Source organism: Perognathus longimembris, chromosome 8 (assembly GCF_023159225.1).
Source record: "Perognathus longimembris pacificus isolate PPM17 chromosome 8, ASM2315922v1, whole genome shotgun sequence".
Classification (NCBI taxonomy): Eukaryota; Metazoa; Chordata; class Mammalia; order Rodentia; family Heteromyidae; genus Perognathus; species Perognathus longimembris.
In genome coordinates, this window is record NC_063168.1 from 76,501,132 (window position 1) to 76,525,282 (window position 24,151).

At 60.6% G+C, this 24,151-nt stretch overlaps 1 protein-coding gene across 1 annotated transcript in view; it reads left to right on the plus strand.

Annotated features, from left to right (window-relative positions):
• The window catches only part of Eipr1 (EARP complex and GARP complex interacting protein 1), an 83,424-nt gene extending 64,435 nt beyond the window's left edge, over window positions 1-18,989 (plus strand). The window contains exons 5-9 of the mRNA XM_048353472.1: window positions 7,394-7,493; window positions 12,066-12,202; window positions 14,816-14,983; window positions 16,120-16,287; window positions 18,483-18,989. Coding sequence (XP_048209429.1) covers window positions 7,394-7,493; window positions 12,066-12,202; window positions 14,816-14,983; window positions 16,120-16,287; window positions 18,483-18,657 — 748 coding nt within the window. The 3' untranslated portion in view covers window positions 18,658-18,989. The remainder of the gene's footprint in view (window positions 1-7,393; window positions 7,494-12,065; window positions 12,203-14,815; window positions 14,984-16,119; window positions 16,288-18,482) is intronic.
• Window positions 18,990-24,151: the final 5,162 nt, after the last annotated feature.

Here is a 24,151-nt window from a genome sequence, read left to right on the forward strand (position 1 = left end):
CCTGAGCTGCCGCCCCCCCTGAGCTGCCGCCCCCCCGAGCTGCCCGCCACCCCCGAGCTGCCGCCCCCCCGAGCTGCCCGCCCACCCCCGAGCTGCCCGCCCCCCAGCTGCCCGCCACCCCCGAGCTGCCCGCCCCCCGAGCTGCCCCGCCCCCCCGAGCTGCCCCGCCCCCCCGAGCTGCCCGCCACCCCCGAGCTGCCCGCCCCCCCAGCTGCCCGCCCCCCCGAGCTGCCCCGCCACCCCCGAGCTGCCCGCCCCCCCCGAGCTGCCCGCCCCCCCCGCCCCCTCCCCCCCCGCCACCCCGAGCTGCCCGCCACCCAGCTGCCGCCACCCCCGAGCTGCCCGCCCCCCCAGCTGCCCGTCCCCCTGAGCTGCCCGCCCCCCGAGCTGCCCGCCACCCCCGAGCTGCCCGCCCCCCAGCTGCCCGCGCCCCTGAGCTGCCCGCCCCCCCAGCTGCCCGCCCCCCTGAGCTGCCTGCCAGTGGAGGTGGCATCAACATCGAACCCAGTCGTTCCCAGGGCCCCGCTTTGGGCAGTTGGAACTGCAGAGGCCACGGCCCGGGCCGCGCCTGCCCGTCCTCACCCACGCTTCCCAAACCGAGAACTGCCCTCCGGAGGTGGGGCGGAGCGGAGGCTTCCGGAGCCCACCGCCGGAGCGGGGCCTTGGCCGTGAACCTGCGGTGCTCAGCTCCACCCTCCCACCCGCGTGCCAGCCCCGGCCCTCGGCTTGGTGTCTGTATGGAATAGAGCTGTTGGGTGGATGGAGCAGTTTGTCCTCACGAAATGTCAGAATAAACACAGACTTTCCGCCGTGAAGTCGCCCGCTCGTCCGTCACAGGGTGACAGGCGGTCTAGCGATAGGGGCCCGTCCCTGGAACTCTGCCATCTGTCACAGCCTAAGAACGTGTCGTCCTCAGAGGACCACCCTGCGCCGCTCGCTTCTGGGTCGGCTTCTCCACCCTTTGTAGTGCTTGGGAAGGGTCTGTCTGTGCGGACTGGGAGCCTCAAGCAGGAAGAAACGAACCCTATCACCGGTTGCACAAGCCCTGTGAGAGGTGTGTAAACAGAGCAAATCCTTTCCCTTTCCCTCTTTTCTTTTCTTTTTGTGGCACTGAGGTTTGTCCTCCGGCCCCACGCTTGCCAGACCATTCCCCTGCCTCTAGCCCCAGTTTTGCTGGTTCTTTCTAGGGTGGATTCTTGCTCGTTTCCGGCATTCTCTTCAGGACACCATCCTTGCTGGGTCACAGGGGTGCACGCACATCCAGCTTCCTCTGTGGAGGTCCAGTCTCTTGGATTTTCTATACCAGTTCTCGTAGAACAGAGATCTCCTGTCTTCAGTCTTCCACGGAGCCTGGGGTGACAGCTGTGAGCCACTGTACCCAGCTGTGGGCTGAGAAGAGATCTGGTCGGTTTTTCTGAGCTGACCCTGAACAGTGATCCTCCTGTTTTCGGTCTAAGAAGTAGCTAGGATCACACACATGAGCACTGGAAGTCTCTACTGCTGATCCTGGTGTGATGGCGGATTTCATTTTCATCCTGTGTTTTGGGGGGTGGTTTTGCACGTAGATTTGAACTAGAGAACAGTCCCAACTCCCCAGTTGCTGGGAGCCTGCTACTAGAAGTTCCTAGAGACTTGGCGGTGAGACGTCTGGCATTTAGGTCATCTTCCCACTCTGCCGGGAGCCGCCGGTGTGCAGCCGGCAGCAGGAGGCAGAGTCGTGTTCCTCGCTTGGAAGTGCAGATTTTACACACGGACTCTTACGGGTTTAATGATGTGTTTTCCTTCGAGAGCAGCCATAATCTTTCCCCTACTGGAGTCTTTAAATCTCGTTTAGGGAAGCCCGCGAGCTCTTGTCCCAGCATGGTTGTTGCTCTCTCTACCATCTAGTAGGGCCTGAGAGGCCTTGCCATGTGACTAGGAGAAGCTACTGGGCACCTGGTTTTTCCTCCACTTTTTTCTTTTTATATTGGCTTACGTTAGTCCTATGGGGGATGGGCTTCATTGTCACATCTCCATGTTTACACTGTATTCCAATCAGTCTCATCCCTGCTGTCACTTTTCCTACCTCCGTACCCTCTTCCCAAAACAATTTCAACAGGCTTCATTGTTCTGTTTTCATAGTTGCAAACGATTATTTCAACAGTTAGCTTGTTCAACCCAATTTCTCTTTCCCTCCCCTCAATAGCCTTCACTGATGTCCTTTATCCTGTTTATATATATATATATATATATACATACATACATACATACGTATATATATACACACACTATGTGTTTCAGAATTATTCATGCTGTTCTTCTCGTTCACTTTGGCCTTCTCCTAAGTAATCTCAGTTTGATTCATGTTCCATGTTTAGCCATATACAGAATTCTGTGGATAGGGAGGGTTCTGGATAGGGAGGGTTTTAGTGCTCGTGACACTGAATGGAGGACTCTTCTCCACTCAGTTTGGGGAAGGTTGGCTTCAAAGGGTATCGCAAAGGGTAAGCTACAGTCTTGTGTTTGCATTAAGTTCTGATGAGGACAAGCTACCACTATTGCACCAATATAGTTAGATGCATGTAGGATCCAAGGTATATCTTCATGTTCTAATAAAACTTTCCCTAACCTGCGTGGTAGTAGAAAAGAGATAGGGAATTGATTATATAGGATAGGAAGGGATGAGAGCTAATCTTTATGGCTAGGTCAAAAGGAAAGTGGTAGGAGGTAAGCAGAACAAAATTTTAGTTGTGTTTGGTTACACACACACACACACACACACACACACACACACCAGAAAACCAGACAATACCAGTGATCAAGGAGAAGAAAGAGAAAACAGAAGAGAAAAACAAGCAAACAAAAAATGAACTAAACATAATTTAACAGAAAGCAGGAAATTAAAAACAAAAACCAAGAGCAAATAATGTTCCCATGGTCTAGTTACCAGGTATGAGTTTAGGTCTAAGCAGGGATAGGAGAGAGCATGAGTAAGAGGAGAGTTTCACTGTGGGTGTGAAGAGGGCGTAATGGATAGAGGTATGAAATTGTGACTTGAACGAGAATGCTAAGAGCAGGTGGTGGGATTCCGATGTGGTGGTTCCAGATAAAAGGAAGGAGGTGAGACAAACTCCAAGATTAAATGGAGGGGTAACACTAGAATGTATAAGTTAAAATGGAGATAGCCTTTATCTGATTTAAGTAAACCATACTGTTGAACAAATAGAACCCTCAGAACACTGGAATGAATGGAATACAGGAGCAACGGCGAATAGACATAGATGACAGACGTGAATTTCTCATTCTTCCTCCATGTCTACAGTATGTGTGTAGATAGACTTCTCTTAGGTTGCACGGGTCTGACAACTTTCCTCGGAGGGCCTTACTTGGGGGAAGGGCCTCGGCGTTCACACCGATGGCCGACAGCCGATGCCTCTAATTGTTTGGCTCGGCCAGGGGCCCCAAGGCCCATCTGCCAGGTCTGCTGCCCTGCCCACCTCCATTGGTTTGCCTTGCTGGACAGGGCGTGGGGGCGGGGCGCAGCACCTTCTGCAGTGGGGTCTGCAGTTTCTTCCCAGGTGCCTCCGAGGTCCGGGTTTGTGGGTATTCCAAACCCGGTGTCTGCCGGTGCTGATGCCCACCGGGCTCCCGTGGACTCTGGCTTCCTAGCTGCAGCCTCGCTGCCCGCAGTGCGAGCCTCTGCTGTTCCCACAGGCGAGTCTGCTCTGCCTTCCGTGCCTCCCATCACTGATGTGTATCCAGCTGTGGCCGCCTCCGCGGGTTGCGATGCGGTGATTACTTCTGGTCCCCGGGCTCCTGGGGAGTTTTTCAAGATGGTGGTGCTTTGCCAGTCCTTGGGATACGAGGGACACAGTTTAGCCTCTCACAGCAGATTGGTCTCCACCTTGCAGAAAGTGTGTAGATTGTCTGCTTTTCTTTCTTTCTTTTTTTAAATTAAATTTTATTGACAAGGTGTGGTGCAAAGAGGGTACAGTTACATAATAAGGCAGTGAATACATTTCTTGTGATATCTTACACCCTCATTTTTCTTTCCCTTCCCTAGATCAGGTAGACATATATACATTACACAGTGCACCAAAAACATATACAGTAACCACGCAGGGTGTGCCACAGGAAATTCACCTAGAACTTTAAAGATAACGTCAACAGTAGAGTCCTCCTGTGTCCTTCTCTTGGAGTTGTTTTTGCTTATCCTTGTCTTATATGATCATGTGTACGTAGCTGATGTTTTTGTGTTTAGTAGTTGTTTGGTTTTAGATACACAATGTGAAGTCGCTGACCCAAACATGTGGAAATACCATTTGAAAAGAAGTTTGTTGCTTTGCAGACCTGGTGTCTACTGTCTTCCTCCCTCCCTAGTAGTCATATATCAAGGAGACCATGCCCCTTTGTTCTCTGTGTTCTAGGCTTGTCTCGCTCAACATTATTTGTTCCAGTTCTGACCATTTCCCTGCGAATACCAATATTTTATCATTTCCAATCACTATGTAGTATTCCATTGTGTATAGATACCACATTTTTTGGATCCATTCATCTGTAGAGGGGCATCTGGGTTGTTTCCATCTTTTGGCTATTGTGAATTGGGCAGCGATAAACATGGATGTTCAGATGTCTTTATGGTATCCTGGGACCTGTTGTTTATGATAGATGCCTAGGAGTGGGTATGGCTGGGTCATAGGGTAGGTCTATGTTGAGCTTTTTTTTTTTTGGCCAGTCCTGGGGCTTGGACTCAGGGCCCGAGCACTGTCCCTGGCTTCTTTTTGCTCAAGGCTAGCACTCTGCCACTTGAGCCACAGCACCACTTCTGGCTGTTTTCTGTATATGTGGTGCTGGGGAATTGAACCCAGGGCCTCATGTATATGAGGCAAGCACTCTTGCCACTAGGCCATATCCCCAGCCCCTATGTTGAGCTTTTTGAGGAACCTCCATACTGTTCTCCAAAGTGGTTGTACTAATTTGCACTCCCACCAACAGTGGAGAAGGGTTCCTCTTTCCCCGCATCCCCTCCAGCATTTGTTGTTGCCTGGGTTTAGAGTATAGACCATTCTAACTGGGGTGAGGTGGTATCTCAGGGTTGTTTTTATTTGCATTTCCTTTACCACCAGGGATGTTGAGCATTTCCTCATATGTTTCTTTGCCATTTTTATTTCTTCTTCTGTGAAGTCTCTCCCTAGCTCCTTTACCCATTTCCTAATTGGTTTACTGGGCTTGGAGGGACTTAGTTTTTTGAGTTCTCTGTAGATGACGGATATTAGGCCTTTGTTGCTGTGCTGGTGAAGATCCTTTCCCATATGGTTGGCTGTCTTTCTAGTTTAGTGGCTGTCTTTAGCTGTGCAGAAACTTTTCATTTTGTAGTAGTCCCATTTGTCGAGTCTCTCCCATATTTCTTGTGCCCCTGGGTGTCTGCTTTTCTTGAGGCCGAGTTGTTTCCTCCATCAGAATCTGCTTGCTTTTGTGTCCCTGATTCTTTCTGCTCACAGAACAAAAATAGTGAATGTTTTTAGCCATCTTGCCTTGCCTGTTTTTTTCCCCTTCTCTTTTTCTCTTGGGATCTCTGGATCTTCCAGATAAATATGTCAGGATTAACTCCTGCACCTTGCAAAGTCAAGGTCCTTTGCATTGTAAATTCATGGGTCACAGGCCACAGGCCTCAAGTCCTCTCAGACATCTACGACAAGTGTCCAAATGCTCCCTCGTTCATAGCTGTAGTGGTTTGTAATTGGCTGATCTCCTGGGGCGTTCCCTCGGAGAGGAGGAAAGCTGTCAGCCCGGCCCTTAGGGTTGGGAGGGCTCAGGCCTGCGTGACCCTAGGCTCAGTTTGTAGGTAAGGGTGCCAGGGCATAAAGTGGACTCCTGCCCATGTGCTCACACTAATGGAAAATATCAATAATGCTGATAGGGAAACAAATCCCTTAGACAAATGATGACGGCATCACAGCATGCCACACCTTAGGGTGTGCAGCAAAAGCAGTTCTGAGAGGGGCTTGTAGAGTGACGATGCCGGCTTCACGCCGAGGCCGCTGGAGCCGGGTATGCTGGTGCACGGCCGTCCCCGCGGCCGGCCATCGTGGGCCCTTGCAGCGACCGCCCGCCCGTCCCCAGCGGCCCTCGCCGTCACAGGCCCCTTGAGCCGACCAGGCACAGGGCTGCGCGTGGTTAGCAGAACCTTCCCGGGTCTCCCCGGTGAGTCCAGAGTGCACTGGGCGCGGCGTGTTTGCCTCCGGCTGGTCTGAAGGCTCCTCTGTGACCGGCGGGAGGGCGGCCAGGTGCAGTAGGCGCGCGCGCGCGAGCAGTCTGCGCTCAGAGCTGACCACGCACGTGGCGTGGCCGGCGGGAGGGCGGAGCGCTCACCACAGAGAGGGCTAGGGGAGCCTTGTGGCTGCCACAGACCCCATGAGGCCGTGGGAAGGCTGACAGAGGGTGGCGGGGGGGGGGGGGACGACACCGGTACAGCCATGCGGCGAGCACCCAGAGACTCCGCAGCCTCCGGTGGCTCGCCTTCCCTTCCCCATGTCTGTAGACCCCATCTTTACAAAGCCTGGCATCACCGGTGACTTGGAGAAGCTCGGTGGCCACAGGCTTTGTGTCCATGGAGGGAAGCCTTCCCTAAGCCTTCCTAAAGCAAGCGCTCCGCCCTCCGCGCCCTCGAGCTTATTCGTCTTCCGGGTGTTCTGTGTTCTGGAAGGTTCTGCTGCAGCCGCTTGGGACCCACCTTGCCTGTTCCTCTGGGAGTGCTATGGAGGAGTGTGGGCTTTTTCTCCAGGAAGTTCCTCACTGGGGGGGCCGGGGGGATCTGCAGGTGAGAAGGTAGGCAGGATAGTGCCCCCTCTCACAAGTGCCCCTTCCTCCCTGACACACGTAGAGGCGGGCCCCCCCGTCCTCCGGGCAGAAGAGCTTGCTGGGCTGTCTGCTGGAGGACGGTCTGGTCACATGTGTTTCGCTTTGTAGTGTTGGATTGGACAGTGGTGAGTGTGTACTTCACTCTCAGTTCCTTTCAGTCTTGGAATTAATGTTCATTCATATGCATACACACACGTTTGCTAAGCCAAGAAGAAGTGGGAAGTCCATTGGTGTGGAAAGCAGGTTTCCAGGGGTGCAAGGCATCGGCCAGTGGCTCCCGAGGACGCGAGATGAGCGCTCAGAGCCCCGGAGCGGGCGGGCCCCGCACGCTGGGAACCAGCGTTTCGTATACGCAGGGGTGGGCCGGGACCGTGGATGTCTTCACACCCGTCGCGTCCACCCCAATCGAGATGAGACAGCCACGCTCACAGATCCGCCCGGCGCCTTCTGGCCAGCAGAGCGGCCGAGAGTGGGAAGAGCGTGGGGAAGCCCGAGCTGCCGGTTCTGCATCTGCTGCATCCGTGTTGATCCTCCGCCCTCCTCTTCCTCTCAGCGTCACGTGGGAGCCGATGGGAGACGGGAAGAAAGTCGTCTCGCTGGCCGACAACCACCTCCTGCTGTGGGACCTGCAGGAGAGCTCCAGCCGGGCCGCGGTGAGCAGGGGCCACGGGGCGGCGGGTGGGCGGCGCCAGGGCTCGCCACGGCGGAGAGGCCCGCCCCCGGGCTGCTTCCCCCCGAGGGAGGCCGCTGTCCTTGCCACGGGGCGGCGGGGTGGGCGGCGCCAGGGCTCGCCACGGCGGAGAGGCCCGCTCCCGGGCTGCCTCCCCCGAGGGAGGCCGCTGTCCTTGCCACGGGGCAGGGGGTGGGCGGCGCGAGGGCTCGCCACGGCGGAGAGGCCCGCCCCCGGGCTGCCTCCCCCGAGGGAGGCCGCTGTCCGTGTCACGTGGGGATTCCCGGAGGACGGTTGGCCAAAGCTGTGTTCTTCAGTACTTGCATGAGTTATGAAAGCAACTTTCAGCACTTTCTTGGGACAGTCTCACTTTCAAATACGTTTTGAGTACTTGGTCTCCTATTTTCACATTAGGATCTTCCTTCACTTTTTTCTTTAAAATGCAGCTTTTACATGGATTCATAATTTCCTGGCATTTATTTTTGTCAGAGCAATGGTTTTAGGAAAAAGAAGAATGAAGAACGGTGACACGGTAGTTCTTCTAACGTCACGTGTGCCTAGGGGCCACGTTTGTCTCTTCTGCCGCAGGGAAGTGAGAGCCCTGTCTCCCGGTAGTTTTGCTAGTGACAGCCTTAGCTCACGTTTATTTGTTCCTCTGGTGCCTTACAGCCGTAATAAAGCCTGTCTTTACTCCTCTGCGCCAAGGGATGGCATGAATAATGACTTCTCATTACCAATGTGTGGCATAGAGGTCAGGCTTTTGTTAAAGTTTAAAAGCCGAGCGGTGTTGTGTGCCAGTGGCTCGCGCTCAGGAGGCTGAGATCTGAGGGTCGCGGTTCCAAGCCAGTCAGGGCAGGAAAGGCTGTGAGACTCATTTCCAATAAGCTACTCAGAAGAGTCAGGAGTGGCACTGTGGCTCGAGTGGTGGAGCGCCAGCCTTGAGCACAGAGAGGCCAGGGATCGTGCCCAAGCTCTGACCTGAAGCCCCAGGACTGGCAAAAAAACCAAAACAAACCCAAACCTGAATGGTCACAGTCTTGGATGTAAAATTAACAGTTGACTTTTCCTAGAGCATTAAAGGTATTTAAGAAAAATATATTATTTTAAAAAACCCAACACCTTAAAACAAGACATAGGCCCTGTTATACCGTCAAATCCAGATTGCACGGAAACATTGAAAGTGAAGCTGGAAGGAGCGCAGTCCTGGGCGCGCGCCCACTTGGGGTCACCGCCTTCTTAGAGATGTGCCTGGAAGCGGCCACAGCCAGAGGAGCCTCCCCGTCACCCCCCAGCTCGCAGAGAGGAAGGGAGTCTCTCCCCCTGCATGGCAGACTCAGAGGCAGGGGCAGCTCTTGGGGGAGAAGGCCATTCGGTCTGTGGACTGCTCGGGAGAGGCCCTGAGCACGGAGGGCGCTCTGAACTGGGAGCTGGCCTGGGAGGGGCAGGTGCCTGGGGCATCGTGCCCTGGGCTGGGGAAGGTTTCACACTCCTGCCTCAGCCGCCCTGCCCCAGGGCTAGCGGTGGACAGGACGTCAGCCCGCCTTAGCCGCCCTGCCCCAGGGCTAGCGGTGGACAGGACGTCAGCCCGCCTTAGCCGCCCTGCCCCATGGCTAGCGGTGGACAGGACGTCAGCCCGCCTCAGCCGCCCTGCCCCAGGGCTAGCGGTGGACAGGACGTCAGCCCGCCTTAGCCGCCCTGCCCCAGGGCTAGCGGTGGACACGACTTCACACCCAAGACATCACTAAAGGGTTTTGAGGTCAGGTGATTAATCCGTAACTTATTTTCTACAGAGATCAATTTGGTCTTCTCTGCCCCTTTTTTGTCTGCTGTCAGCAGTTCTGTCAATACCCCTTTGTGACCCGGGCCGTGGTGTTTAATACAGAAACCTTTCATCGATTCCAGCCTCCTCACTCTGGCTCCTCGGGTTTTATTGTTTGAGGAGATTGCCTTGTGTGGTGAATCTAATCTTATGCTCACTGCATCATTACCTTTTGCAATTAAATTGGAGATTCTTTGCCATTTATAATCATTAGCAGAACCCTGGGGAGGCCTGGGGTGGGAGGGACCAAGGGGTCCGTGGGCCCTGAGGGGGGTGGGGGCCTCGCCTTCTCCCTCCGTGCTCGTTCATCTTCCCATGCACCAGCCTTCCCTGGCGTGGACATTAATGGCTTCTGTCAGGGTGGCAGCAAAGTCCTCTGTCCACGCACGCGTGCAGATCCGTGGGGGGAGCCGTGGTGCTGCGTGGGGAGAGCCGGGGGGAGCCGTGGTGCTGCGTGGCCGCCCCCGTGTCCACGCACGCGTGCAGATCCGTGGAGAGAGCCAGGGGGAGCCGTGGTGCTGCGTGGCCGCCCCCGTGTCCACGCACGCGTGCAGATCCGTGGGGGGAGCCATGGTGCTGCGTGGGGAGAGCCGGGGGGAGCCGTGGTGCTGCGTGGCCACCCCCATGTCCACGCACGCGTGCAGATCCGTGGGGAGAGCCAGGGGGAGCCGTGGTGCTGTGTGGCCGCCCCCGTGTCCACGCACGCGTGCAGATCCGTGGGGAGAGCCGGGGGGAGCCGTGGTGCTGCGTGGGGAGAGCCAGGGGGAGCCGTGGTGCTGCGTGGCCACCCCCGTGTCTACGCACGCGTGCAGATCCGTGGGGGGAGCCGGGGGGAGCCGTGGTGCTGCGTGGGGAGAGCCAGGGGGAGCCGTGGTGCTGCGTGGCCACCCCCGTGTCCACGCACACGTGCAGATCCGTGGGGAGAGCCAGGGGGAGCCATGGTGCTGCGTGGGGAGAGCCAGGGGGAGCCGTGGTGCTGCGTGGCCGCCCCCGTGTCTACGCACGCGTGCAGATCCGTGGGGAGAGCCAGGGGGAGCCATGGTGCTGCGTGGGGAGAGCCAGGGGGAGCCGTGGTGCTGCGTGGCCACCCCCGTGTCTACGCACGCGTGCAGATCCGTGGGGGGAGCCGTGGTGCTGCGTGGGGAGAGCCGGGGGGAGCCGTGGTGCTGCGTGGCCGCCCCCGTGTCCACGCACGCATGCAGGTCCGTGGGGAGAGCCAGGGGGAGCCGTGGTGCTGCGTGGGGAGAGCCAGGGGGAGCCGTGGTGCTGCGTGGGGAGAGCCGGGGGGAGCCGTTGTGCTGCGTGGGGAGAGCCAGGGGGAGCCGTGGGTGCTGCGTGGGGAGAGCCGGGGGGAGCCGTGGTGCTGCGTGGGGAGAGCCGGGGGGAGCCGTGGTGCTGCGTGGGGAGAGCCGGGGGGAGCCGTGGTGCTGCGTGGCCGCCCCCGTGTCCACGCGTGACTGCAGGTCCGTGGGGGTGCGGTGCCCCCACCCCTCTCTCTGTGTCCCCGTCCCGCCCTGCCGCCCCGTTCCTCTCCCGCAGGCTCTGCTGCCCGTGGGGCGTGGCTCCGTGTGGCCCCCCGGTGTCTCTGCAGGTTCAGGGCTGTGTCCCCAGGCTCCCACAGGGACCAGGTCTGCTGCAGGCCCGCACCCCACCCCCAGCCTCTCCTGTGTGTCGGCTTCACAGGTGGGGCGGGGGTGAGGTCTTTACCTCCAGCTTCAGCACAGCAGCCCTTGCCCTCCAGGCCGAGGCCCTGCAGCCCGAGAGCTCCCGCCCAGGCTGCCCCCCCCACCCCAGACTCCTTGCGGGGACCCTGTGCCTGCCCTGCCCAGGCTGGCGCCGCCCTGCTCTCTGCACTGCGGTCTCTGGCCAGACCCTTGGGCAGCAGCTCCTCAGGGCCTCGGGTGGGGCCCCGTTCCCGTAGGCCCCTGCAGCCTCCAGACTTTGAGTGAGCACACGTTAGCACCCGGACCTGTCTCCCGGCCCTGGGCTGCCCAGCCTGCCTCCCGGGGTAGCTGGCACATGGCTCCCAGGGACCCTGAAGAGCTAACGGGACAGGCTGTGTGCCACAGAGGCAGGCCGGGACCCGTGGGAATCGGCTCCCGTGTCCTTGAGGATGGGGACACGGGCCCCAGGGGTGTGGAAAGGTGAGGTTACATCCTCAGAGCCCAGCCTGCTTTCTTTCTCTCAGGCCGAGGAGGTCGCGGCTCCTCGCGCTGCCTGGGCTCTGGGGCTCTCAGAACCCTCGTGCAGGGATTTGGAGATCCTCTCAATAGAGAGGGGACAGGAAGAGCACTGAAAGCGCTGCCTGGTTCAGTGCAGTCCGCCTGTCCTTTGTCAGTCCGGAAGGAAGTGGTCATGAGGACTCACTTGTTTTGTCCTGTCTTTGGGGGAAGCCAGATGTTTGAGTTATTTTCTATTGTTTTCTTCAAGTTTGAGCTGATTGTCTCTAATCACACACTGAGCAAGTCCTCTGCAATAGGGCTCTATTAATACACTTTCTATTTTTCGCTGTGCTCAGTTTCATAGATTTTTTTTTTCCCCTCCAAATAAGGTTCAACCATTCTTGCCTTTTAAGGGAAGAACAAAAAGGCAGAGGGCTTCCTAATGGTTCTAATAATTATTTTCTATATCATCCTGGGAGTGTAGGATGTCCTCCTGAATTTTCTGAAAAGAGTTCAAATTTCTCTTCTTTTCTTCTCTGGGGCCCGCGCCCCCCCCCCCCCCCGATGTTCTCAGTTGGCCGGCTCGGCTGCCCTGGAAGGGAAGGGGCAGCTGAAGTTCACCTCGGGGAGGTGGAGCCCGCACCACAACTGCACCCAGGTGGCCACCGCGAGTGACACCACCCTCCGAGGCTGGGACACCAGGAGCATGAGGTCAGTGCCCCTGCCCCTCCTTCCCACGTCCGGCCTGGAGGGTGGCCCACCCCGGGCTGTGGGGGGAGGGAGGGAGGCGGGGAGCTGTGGCTGGCCCCCACGGCTGTGCAGGCCCATGGGTTCCCTGCCTCTGTGCAGGGGAGATCACCTTTCCTCCGGATTCAGCTGGCCTTCGCCTCCGTGCCACACCTGCGTGGCTGGCTGGGCCCCACCGCCCCGCCCGTGGCAGGGCTGGCAGCAAGGCCAGGGCTCTGTGCCCGCTCCGGGCGGGCTTGCTTGAACGCCACAGGCTGGCGGCGTGAGCCTGCCCCGCGGCGTTGTCTTTGACCCTTTCTGAGCTTTCAAGAGACATACCTATCCGGTAATCATATTTTGTCGTTTAAGTAATTATATGCAACAACCAGCCGTTCTAATGGAACAAACGAGCAATTTTTCTGTTCCAGTTGTGATTTTGATAGGCAGAGGAGTGATGGTAGGACGTCTGTTGCCACGGCAACAGAAAACCCACACAGGCTTCTCGAAGATGCCGTTTATCCCCTTCGTATGCCATCGTTGATCACGGAGCCGAGGAGACGGGGCGCCTCCAGGGTGGGGGTGCACACACCTGACGTGTTTCACAGCCTTGCTGAAAATCCGCGGGCGAGCAAACAAGTGGCTCCCCGGCCCTGGCCGCGTGTCTGCCGCGAGGCTTCTCACCCTGCCGGCCCCGGGGATCCGCAGAGGACGAGCATCCCTCCCCCAGCAGCCACTGCCGCACGTCCTCCGGGCCTCGTTGCTCATGGCTCTCTGAAGACCAGGAGCCGAAGGCGGCATGACAGACCCCAAGGAGATAGGGCTTTGGCAGGCGCCATGCCGCAGAGAGCTGGCCGGGCCCAGGCCGTCCTGACACCCGGCAGGCCCCTTCCCGCGGCCTCCTTCCCGCGTGGGTAGCGGGCCGCGGTTCTGGCCACGCCAGGATGCCATCCCTGTCTCTTCTGGAGCGTGCTCTGCCTTTCCAGCAGAGTTCCTGCCACTGAGTCACTCAGTGACCTTTCGGTGGCCATGCCACATTTTCAGCTTCATGCCTCACCCTGTGTTAGGAGAGAGGCCTTGGAGTTGGGGACGTCCTAGTTTGAGGGAAGCAAAGTCAGGACTCTGATGGAGGTGCAGGACGTAAAACCAGCTCAAGATGTAACGTGGCTTGGGCTGGAAAATCCAACTCGGGGCAAGGCAGAGGGCTGAGAGGAATTGATGGGTGCACTTCAGAGAGAGGGCACCCTTTGGCTTTCTGGAAGGTGCCACAAGACACTGGAACCCCCAGTTCACCAGCTGTGTGAAAGACGTGGCAGTGTGAGGTCAGGGTCAGCAGAGGGGTGAGTCCCCTGGGAAGAGGGGGGCTAGGAGGTCAGGGTCAGCAGAGGGGTGAGTCCCCTGGGAAGAGGGGGGCTAGGAGGTCAGGGTCAGCAGAGGGGTGAGTCCCCTGGGAAGAGGGGGGCTAGGAGGTCAGGGTCAGCAGAGGGGTGAGTCCCCTGGGAGGAGGGGGCCTAGGAGGTCAGGGTCAGCAGAGGGGTGAGTCCCCTGGGAGGAGGGGGGGCTGTGCGGTCAGGGTCAGCAGAGGGGTGAGTCCCCTGGGAGGGGGCCAGGGAGGTGAGGGGCAAAGCCGGGTCCCCCGCCTCCGGCAGCCTCGTCTCGTGTGTGCTCCATCGCAGCAGAAGGAGCCCCGCTCGGCAGAGCATTCAGAGTTGGGTTGCTGTGAGCGGCAGGGATGTGGGCTTAGGCCAGGTGTGTGCCTGCACGTGTGCCCTCTTATCCACGTTTCAGTGTGCACGTGTGCCTGTGTGTGTGCACAGGTGAGCCACTCCCCGTCGGTCACCATGTGGCTGATCTCAAGCACATGTCCCTCGCGTGCCTCCTGACCAGAACAGGAGGCTCAGAAGGGGCCACCTAGTGGGGACTTCCTGGCGTGAGCAGAAGAGCAAGCCCAGTGGTCAGCCCCCGTGGCTCACCCGCACCTCATCCCAGCTCCCCAGCAGGCGGGGCCTGGTGGACCACAGTTCTGTGAGAAAAGGGAGTGGAAAGCGAGGCCCAGGTGCGAGTCGAGGTACCAGCAACACATGCACTGAAGAACAAAGCCAGCAGTGGCGGCCGGGGGCCTCGGCCTCTCATGGCTTCTCCACTGTGCATTCTTTTCTCGTAGCGGTTCCTCTCCCCGTTTTCTCTCCTCATTGCCCCCAGTACGGGCCGCACAGCTGATCCTACCCCCCCCCCCCCATTTTCCTTTTGTTTCCCTCATTACCCAAGCTTGCCAGGGCCTTTCTGCGCTCTGTCCACGCCGCCCCTCGGGCATGCTCTCACTCTAGACACCAGCTGCACGCCAGTGTCGCCTCCACGGCCCGTGGACGTGGCCACGGGGGCTCCCAGTCCTGTCTGCGGGGCTCTGCACTCTGTGCCCTGCCTCCTTGCAAGGGTCGCACACGGGAGGGGCCCAGGGCTCCGGGCCAGGCTCGCCCAGCTCAGCTGTGACAAGGAACGGATCAGCTCTGCCCAGGTGCTGGGAGACCGGCGCAGGCCTGCGGCGCGCGCCGCTCTCCATAATCCACTGAACACTTGAGCTGCTGTTCTTCCCTTCCTCAGCCAGATATACTGCATAGAGAATGCCCACGGACAGCTGGTGCGTGACCTCGACTTCAATCCCAATAAGCAGTACTACTTAGCCAGCTGCGGCGATGACTGCAAGGTGAAGTTCTGGGACACCCGGAATGTCACCGAGCCCGTGAAGACCCTCGAGGAGCACTCCCACTGGTACAGCCCTGCTCGTTTGCGTGCCGCTTTAGGGAAGAGGGGGTTATGTAATTTATTTTGCTAATTACTTTACCATTTGGAAAGGCACAGACCAGCTTCGTTTGTGCTGCTGTGAATCATTGAATCAACCCAGTTTTATTTTTCCTAAAGAAACACTAATTCCAAATCTGAATGTTTGTGATTTATAAGCGTAGGAAAAGAAGAACAACATTAGTTTCTATTTTCTCTTGAAACAGTGCCGGTTCAAGTATGCAAAAATAAATGTGCACAGATGTTTATGCAGCACTGCCTGCAAAGCGTGGCGACTGGAAGCGTCCCAGTGTCCACCCGTGGGGGTTGCTTAAGGGGCCCGGGCGGCCCCATGCAGGGAGCAGGCGCTGTTGGAAGGCAGGCGACTCTGCGGTGGCAATGTGGAAAGCTGCTCCACACCATTCATTCTCTCAAATATTGAGTGTTCCCCATATGCTAAGTGAGTAAGAGGTTTGGTTGTAGACCAGCAGGTAGAGTTGGATTCCATGTTTGTCTTAAGAACAGTGTGTGTGCACGTGGGTGTGTTCACCTACACGCAAGTGGAGGAAGGGCCTGGAGGACCCCGGCTTCCCCCAGGTGAGCAGGACTCCATCCAGGCTCCCCTGAACCATGGGCCAGAAGCTGTATTGTTTCTGCAGTCTGGACATTTTCCAGCCCCCGAGTGCGTGTGTCCAGTGAGTGCGCAGTCAGTGAGCAGCTGTGACTTGCTGCTGGGGGCCCGGCCATGCCCACCCCCTGGGGGCGCTTCTGCACTGCCAGCCTCAGCAGAGCCGGGCCGAGCTCACGGAGCCCAGTGGCCAGGGTCACAGGGTTGGTCTGTGACAGCGCCCCAGTGCGGGAGGCGAGGCCGTGACTCGTCGGTGTGCTGCTCCGGGAGACGGCATTGGTTTTAGGCCTTCGCCTGTCTGCAATGTGGAGTGGTACGCCTCCTTCTGCAGGTGTGTGCTGACACGTATTCTTTCTGGTCTCTGTGGGGACCTAAAGCATACGTTAGAGCAATCCAGGGTGGGCCTGACTCTCCTGGCCTTGGGTTGGGTGTTGACCTCCCGGCAGAGCCCAGCGTGAGCCCTCCCGGTCACTGGCCGTGGTGCTGTGTGCCTTCGCAGGGTGTGGAGCGTCCGCTACAACCACTCCCATGACCAGCTGGTCCTCACCGGCAGCAGCGACAGCCGAGTCATCCTGTCCAACATGGTGTCCATCTCCTCCGAGCCCTTTGGCCACCTGGTGGATGATGATGACACCAGCGACCCGGAGGAGCACCAGGCTGATGAGAAGTAAGATCCCCGGCTAGCACGTGACCCTGAGCGCCGTGCGGTCTCCGCTCACGGGCCACTCTGGGTCTGGGCGTGGGAGCTGACAGACAACGCAAGGTGGAAGCTGACTGGGCCTTGGAGACCATTAGGTATCTCCACGAAGTGTGGTTTTAAAACATGGGTTCTGAGCCGGGTGCCGGTGGCTCACACCTGTAGTCCTAGCTACTCAGGAGGCTGAGATCTGAACTTGTGGTTCAAAGCCTGCCCAGGCAGGAAAGTCTTTGAGACTCTTATCTTCAACTAAACACCCAAAAAAGTCAGAAGAGGCTCAAGTTGTAGAGCACTAGCCTTGAGCAGAAAAACTCAGGGACAGAACGTAGGCCCTGAGTCCAAGCCCCAGGACCGGCACCAATAAATAAAAAAGTAAATAAATTATGGTTCCTGTATATCTCTGTATGCTCTGTGTACTGAATGCCACAGAGCCTTTTGTTGTTGGTTTTTTTCCTTTTACAATTAAGTTTATCGATTTGCACGTGTTGAACCATCTTTGCCTCCTTAGATTTAAACCAGCTTGATTGCGGTGCAGGATTTTTGTTTGCAATTGTTGCATGCTCTGATGGATTGTTTCCTTTCACATTTTGAAGTGGTTTTCTTTATTTCTTCTAATTAGTTTTGGTTTAAAGTCTGCTTTGCCAGATATTAGCGAAGTGTAGCTACCGCTGCTTGCTTTTGGGTTTCCTTTGCTTGGAAAGTCTCCCATCTTCTTACCGCAGGCCTGTGTCTGCTGTCGTGGTGGGTGACGCGTGTTTCTCATAGGCAACAGGTGATGGTCTCTTGCGTTAGCCCAGTCTGCCAGTGCTTGTCTTCTGGCTGAAGGGTTGAGACCATTGGCATTCAGTTACTGCAAGTGCGGTAGTAAGTCCTGTCGTTAGGTTGTTTCTACAGTTCTTCCCTCGTCCTCCTTTGCTTGTCTAGTGGGATTTGCTCTTTCATGTGCTCGTCATGTGATGGTGGGGAGCACACTCTACACCTCGATCCTGCTCCCTGGCCCCGTGGCATTCTGGGTTGTCTGCATAGCCAGGGTGGTGGGGGAGCTCATCAGGGCTCACTTCTGGGTGGTGGGGGAGCTCCTTGGGGCTCACCTCCTGGTGATGGGGGAGGTCCTCGGGGCTCACTTCCTGGTGATGATGGGGGAGCTCCTCGGGGCTCACCTCCCGGTGGTGGGGGAGCTCCCTGGGGCTCACCTCCCGGTGGTGGGGGAGCTCCCTGGGGCTCACCTCCCGGTGGTGGGGGAGCTCCTCGGGGCTCACCTCCCAGTGGTGGGGGAGCTCCTCAGGGCTCACCTCCTGGTGGTGGGGGAGCTCGTCGGGGCTCACTTCCCGGTGATGGGGGAGCTCCTCGGGGCTCACCTCCCGGTGGTGGGGGAGGTGGAGGCAAGGCTCACCTCCCGGTGGTGGGGGAGCTCCTCGGGGCTCACCTCCTGGTGGTGGGGGAGCTCGTCGGGGCTCACTTCCCGGTGGTGGGGGAGCTCCTCGGGGCTCACCTCCCGGTGGTGGGGGAGGTGGAGGCAAGGCTCACCTCCCGGTGGTGGGGGAGCTCCTCGGGGCTCACCTCCTGGTGATGATGGGGGAGCTCCTCGGGGCTCACCTCCTGGTGGTGGGGGAACTTCTCGGGGCTCACTTCCTGGTGATGATTGGGGAGCTCCTCGGGGCTCACCTCCCAGTGGTGGGGGAGCTCCTCGGGGCTCACCTCCTGGTGATGATGGGGGAGCTCCTCGGGGCTCACCTCCTGGTGGTGGGGGAGCTCCTCGGGGCTCACCTCCTGGTGATGATGGGGGAGCTCCTCGGGGCTCACCTCCTGGTGGTGGGGGAGCTCCTCGGGGCTCACCTCCTGGTGATGATGGGGGAGCTCCTCGGGGCTCACCTCCTGGTGGTGGGGGAGCTCCTCGGGGCTCACCTCCCGGTGGTGGGGGAGCTCCTTGGGGCTCACCTCCTGGTGGTGGGGGAGCTCCTCGGGGCTCACCTCCTGGTGGTGGGGGAGCTCCTCGGGGCTCCTGTGCCCAGCTGGGACAGCAGGCACTGGCTGTGGCTCCTGAGTCTGGCTGGTTCTCACGGCAGGAGCTGTGCCGTGTGCTGTACCCCGCTGAGCCCAGGGGCCCTCGCCGCGTGCCTGACGGACGAGTGCTCTCGCTCACACCTGTCTCTCCTGCGGTGCAGACTTAAGGAGCCCCTGCGGGACAGCGTCATCGCCACCTACGAGGAGCACGAGGACAGCGTGTACGCGGTGGACTGGTCCTCGGCCGACCCCTGGCTGTTCGCCTCCCTGAGTTACGATGGCAGGCTGGTCATCAACAGGGTTCCCCGGGCCCTGAAGTACCACATCCTGCTTTAGCACACCCCGTGCTTCCTGACCGAGCTCCGAGACAGTCTCGAGATGTGTGGCTTCTGGAGGGCATTCTTTTGTCAAGCAGCCCCTGTCTGAGAGAACCATCACTGCCCCCGACACGGGCACCGTGGACGGCCGCAGGCTTGGCCAACACCACGCCTGGCGGAGAGCAGCCCCGCGCTGGGCACGGCCACACCAGCCCGCCCACCACCGGCCCTGCGACTGTGCAGCGGCCACTTGGAGTTTCTGCGCCTGTCCTGGGGGTGTGGGGAGGTCCGCGCCACCAGATGTTCCTGCTCCCCCCACACCACTCCTCGTTCTCCTGAGATGGAAAACAATAAAACCAGTGAGGACGCGCCGCCAGTGCCTGGCTGCTCCTTTCAGGCCTCTGTGCCTCCATGCCGCTTCTGTTTCCTGGGGTGGACAGAGAGGCCTCTGCGGGCCAGGTGGCGGCTGCTACAGAGGACGCCCCGCCCGGACACCTGGGCTGCTGGGGTGCTGCCCGCGCTCGCCGCCCTGTGCACACGCGTGTGCTGCCCGCGCTGGCCTCTCCTGTGCACACGCGTGTGCTGCCCGCGCTGGCCTCCCTGTGCACACACGCGTGCTGACCGCGCTGGCCTCCCCTGTGCACACGGGGGTGCTGACCGCGCTGGCCTCCCCTGTGCACACGCGCGTGCTGCCCGCGCTGGCCTCCCCTGTGCACACGCGTGTGCTGCCCGCGCTTGCCTCCCCTGTGCACACGCGCGTGCTGCCCGCGCTGGCCTCCACTGTGCACACGCGCGTGCTGCCCGCGCTGGCCTCCCCTGTGCACACGCGTGTGCTGCCCGCGCTGGCCTCCCCTGTGCACACGCGCGTGCTGCCCGTGCTGGCCTCCCCTGTGCACACGCGTGTGCTGCCCGCGCTGGCCTCCCCTGTACACACGCGTGTGCTGACCGCGCTGGCCTCCCCTGTGCACACGCGTGTGCTGCCCGCGCTGGCCTCCCCTGTGCACACGCGTGTGCTGCCCGCGCTCGCCTTCCCTGTGCACACGCGCGTGCTGCCCGTGCTGGCCTCCCCTGTGCACACGCGCGTGCTGCCAGCGCTGGCCTCCCCTGTGCACACGCGCGTGCTGCCCGCGCTGGCCTCCCCTGTGCACACGCGTGTGCTGCCCGCGCTGGCCTCCCCTGTGCACACGCGTGTGCTGCCCGCGCTCGCCTCCCCTGTGCACACGCGTGTGCTGCCCGCGCTGGCCTCCCCTGTGCACACGCGTGTGCTGCCCGCGCTGGCCTCCCCTGTGCACACGGGGGTGCTGCCCGCGCTGGCCTCCCCTGTGCACACGCGTGTGCTGCCCGCGCTGGCCTCCCCTGTGCACACGCGTGTGCTGGCCTCCCCTGTGCACTGGCAGCCATTCACATGGCACGTGGGACTTGGCCGTCACAAATAGCCTTGCCATAAATAACACGCGGGCAGTCATGACGATTTTCTGGGCAGGGCCTGGACAGTGTTCCCCGATGTTTTCTTCTAAACTCTCCCTGGGTTTCCACTTGGCGTGTGGACCTCTGGCCCACTTGGGGGTAACTTTCCCAGGTGTGAGGTGGGGTGGTCGAGGCTGCAGTTGACACGGATGTCAGGGGTCCCGGCCCCCTGGGTGTGGACCCCTTGGGTCTGTCGTGATCCTCGCCCTGGCCCCACAGAGGAGGTCGCGAGCACCCTGGTGGGGTGTTCCTGAGCCTCTCCACCTGAGGAGGCCGCGTGCCACTCCCTTGTGGTCCTGGGGGGAGCACGGCCTCTGCCCACGGCACCTCCTCCACCTCTCGGGGAAAGGGGAGCCGCTTACCTGTCCCTGAGAGCCGGCACTGAGGGCCAGAGAGGACGCGACGCCCACGACGAGCCGGGGGTGCTGACGGGCCAGCCCAGACACCACGGGGCCGGCCACTGGTGCAAGGTGAGTCCCGGGCTGGCCTAGGCACAGGGCCACCTGTCACCCGCCACCAGGGGCGTTGGGCAGGAAGAGCACCGCCGGGCTGGGATGCAGCGCAGTGCTACAACTCTAGCCAGGCTCGTGTGAAGCTCTGGGCTCCAGTCCCAACACCGTGAAGCCAGGGCGTCCCTTCTGGAAAGGTGTGCAGGCCTGTCGTACTGGGCAAGGTGAGCATGCCTGCTTCGTGAGCCAGAGGCCCCATCGCGTGGCCTTGAGAGTCCGAGCTGCCTGGGGCACTGAGATCTGAGCACCCACCCGCGCCCCGGCAGCCCTGCGGGCCCCCCGCTCTCTCGGGCTCTGCCTCTCAGTGGCTGGAGGGGGGAGGGGGATGTGGGGTGCGGTGTTGTTTGTGTTAGTTGGGCAGCTACCTGCCCTTCCCGTGGACCGCCAGCTTGCCTTCGTTTCTGTGTTCCTCCCGTGGTCTGTGAAGGCCAGCGCAGATCCCAGTCCGCGGGGGCTGACCCTGCACCCCTGGCCTGGTGCGGAGGCAGATTGCAGAGCCCCCCCCCCAAAAAAAAATAAACACACAACGATCTGTCCTGATTCAGAAACAGTTTCAGCTGCAGGTTTCCGTTGACAGGGTTGGCAAGGGCGTCCCATCCTACCCACTGCACCGTGTCCAGCCAGCACTTGTATGCCTCCACCCCGCAGGTGCCCACACCACGCTCCCATGCTTCGGGGGGTGGTGGTGGCAGGAGGTCTGGTGGTCTGGAAAGCCCTAGACACAGCCTTGCCCAGAGCCCCAAACATACCGAGTGCCACTGGCCCCGCCCTCAGAGCCAGGTCAGGAGCTGCAGGCGGAGGGAGGGGTGAGGTCAGGAGCTGGAGTCGGAGGGAGGGGTGAGGTGGGGAGCTGGAGTCGGAGGTAGGGGTGAGGTCGGGAGCTGGAGGCGGAGGGAGGGGTGAGGTCGAGAGCTGGAGTCGGAGGGAGGGGTGAGGTCGGGAGCTGGAGTCGGAGGGAGGGGTGAGGTCGGGAGCTGCAGGCGGAGGGAGGGGTGAGGTGGGGAGCTGCAGGCGGAGGGAGGGGTGAGGTCAGGAGCTGGAGTCGGAGGGAGGGGTGAGGTCAGGAGCTGCAGGCGGAGGGAGGGGTGAGGTCAGGAGCTGGAGTCGGAGGGAGGGGTGAGGTCAGGAGCTGCAGTCGGAGGGAGGGGTGAGGTCAGGAGCTGCAGTCGGAGGGAGGGGTGAGGTCAGGAGCTGCAGGGGGAGGGAGGGGTGAGGTGGGGAGCTGGAGTCGGAGGGAGGGGTGAGGTCGGGAGCTGGAGTCGGAGGGAGGGGTGAGGTGGGGAGCTGGAGTCGGAGGGAGGGGTGAGGTCGAGAGCTGGAGTCGGAGGGAGGGGTGAGGTGGGGAGCTGGAGTCGGAGGGAGGGGTGAGGTGGGGAGCTGGAGTCGGAGGGAGGGGTGAGGTGGGGAGCTGGAGTCGGAGGGAGGGGTGAGGTGGGGAGCTGGAGTCGGAGGGAGGGGTGAGGTCGGGAGCTGGAGTCGGAGGGAGGGGTGAGGCTCAGGAAGCAGCTCTACAAGTCGCCAGGGCCCCCCAGGCCTTTGGGGGTGCACAGGCCATGCTGGGCCGGCGTGGGCAAAGGGCAGCAGTCGAGGTGGACTGGTTTCAGGCATGGCTGGTCAGGTCTGTGTTGGGCCTGGCGTGGGGAAGGGGAGCCAGGACTCCCCTTTAATCCCCCGTCCAGGGGAAGGCAGAGGGGTGAGCCCAGGCCCCTCCACTCGTCCTGTTTTTGGCCGAGGTGGTTGACTTGCAGGTGTCGTGGGTTCTGGTGAAGCAGAACCGCGCTTCCCGGATCCAGTGCCTTCCCCATGGGCGTTGCCCTCAGGCCCCGAGCGCCCTCCTCGTTCACCTGGCGTGCCGGGCAGACGCGGACACTGATGAAGGCACGGTGCGCAACCCGGGGGTGGCCTACAAGCAGACGTGGGCCCCGGGTGCCGCGTGACTGACGTGGGGTGGCTCCGGGTGGCCGTTGGCGAGTCCGGCGCTGCGCGGCCCGGGCAGGGAGGACCTGCGGGGGAAGGCGCCTTGCCTGCCATCCAGAGACGACGTGGGCAGAGCAGGGCGCGCGGCTCGCTGGCCGCCACTGGCACAGGCCGCGAGGGAGAGGCGGTCGGTAGATGGCAGTGGTCACTTTGGGGACCCAGACGGGGCGGCAGTGGCCCGAGCGCCACCTCTGAGATGGCACCGGCGAGGCTCCCCAGAGCCTGGGGCGTGGCGCGTCCACAGCGTGGGGGGGGTGTTGTGGACAGGACGTGGAGGACAGGCCGGTCCTGAGCTGTGGCCTCGCTGTCCGCGGAGGTGGAGGGGGAGAGACGTCCGCCGCAGGCGCCACACGGATGATGGCTGGCGGCAGGCCCGGCCGGGCCGGGATGTGCGTCCTCAGCCGTCCCCGCTCCTGGCTGATGCCCTTGGCAGGTGTGCTCACCCGGCTGTGGGCCCCGTCCTCCAGATCAGCCAGCCCCAAGCCTCCACGGCAGCCTGGCGGAAGCAGAGCCCCGGGGGCTCACCCAGCTGGGGCCCCAGCCCGCTAGGCCGTCCTGCCCCGCGGCGCGTGGCTTGTGTGCTGGAATGCTGGTCATGGGCACGGCGTAAAGCTCAGCCCCTCCCGCACCTGCCTGCCGGCTCCCCGGCTGTGGAGGAGGGGTGCCGGGCGGATGCCCTTCCCGGAATCCCGCACCGGGCTTCCTCAAGGTCATCCTGGGCCGCAGCTGTGTTCTCCCGGCCTCTCCTAGGCCCTGCACCGTTGAGTGCCAGCCAGACAGCTCTGGAAACCCCTGGGAGGGCTCCTCACGTCTGACAGTCGAGCGGCCTGCCTTTGCTGCTGCCCCGAGGTCTGGCCTGTGCTTGAATGCTCGATTCAGAAAATAACCAGCACATTTTCTTGTGTGTGTGTCGGTGCTGGGGCTGGAACTCAGGGCCTCATGCGCTCACTTGGCTTTTCCCCCCAGGCAGGTGCTCTGCTATTTGAACCACACCTCCGCTTGTGGCTTTTGTTGGTTTATTGGAGATGAGTCTCGCCTGTGATCCTGGTTACACAAGAGGCTGAGATCTGAGAACCAACCTTGTTTCAGATCCAGTCCAAACAGACAAACCCCTGACCACACCCTCTGGGCCTGCACCTGACACCACCCCTGACCACGCCCTCCACACCCCTGCACCTGACACCACCCCTGACCACGCCCTCCACACCCCTGCACCTGACACCACCCCTGGCCACGCCCTCCACACGCCTGCACCTGACACCACCCCTGGCCACGCCCTCCACACGCCTGCACCTGACACCACCCCTGACCACGCCCTCCACACGCCTGCACCTGACACCACCCCTGACCACGCCCTCCACACGCCTGCACCTGACACCACCCCTGACCACGCCCTCCACGCACCTGCACCTGACACCACCCCTGGGCACGCCCTCCACGCACCTGCACCTGACACCACCCCTGACCACGCCCTCCACACGCCTGCACCTGACACCACCCCTGACCACGCCCTCCACGCACCTGCACCTGACACCACCCCTGACCACGCCCTCCACGCGC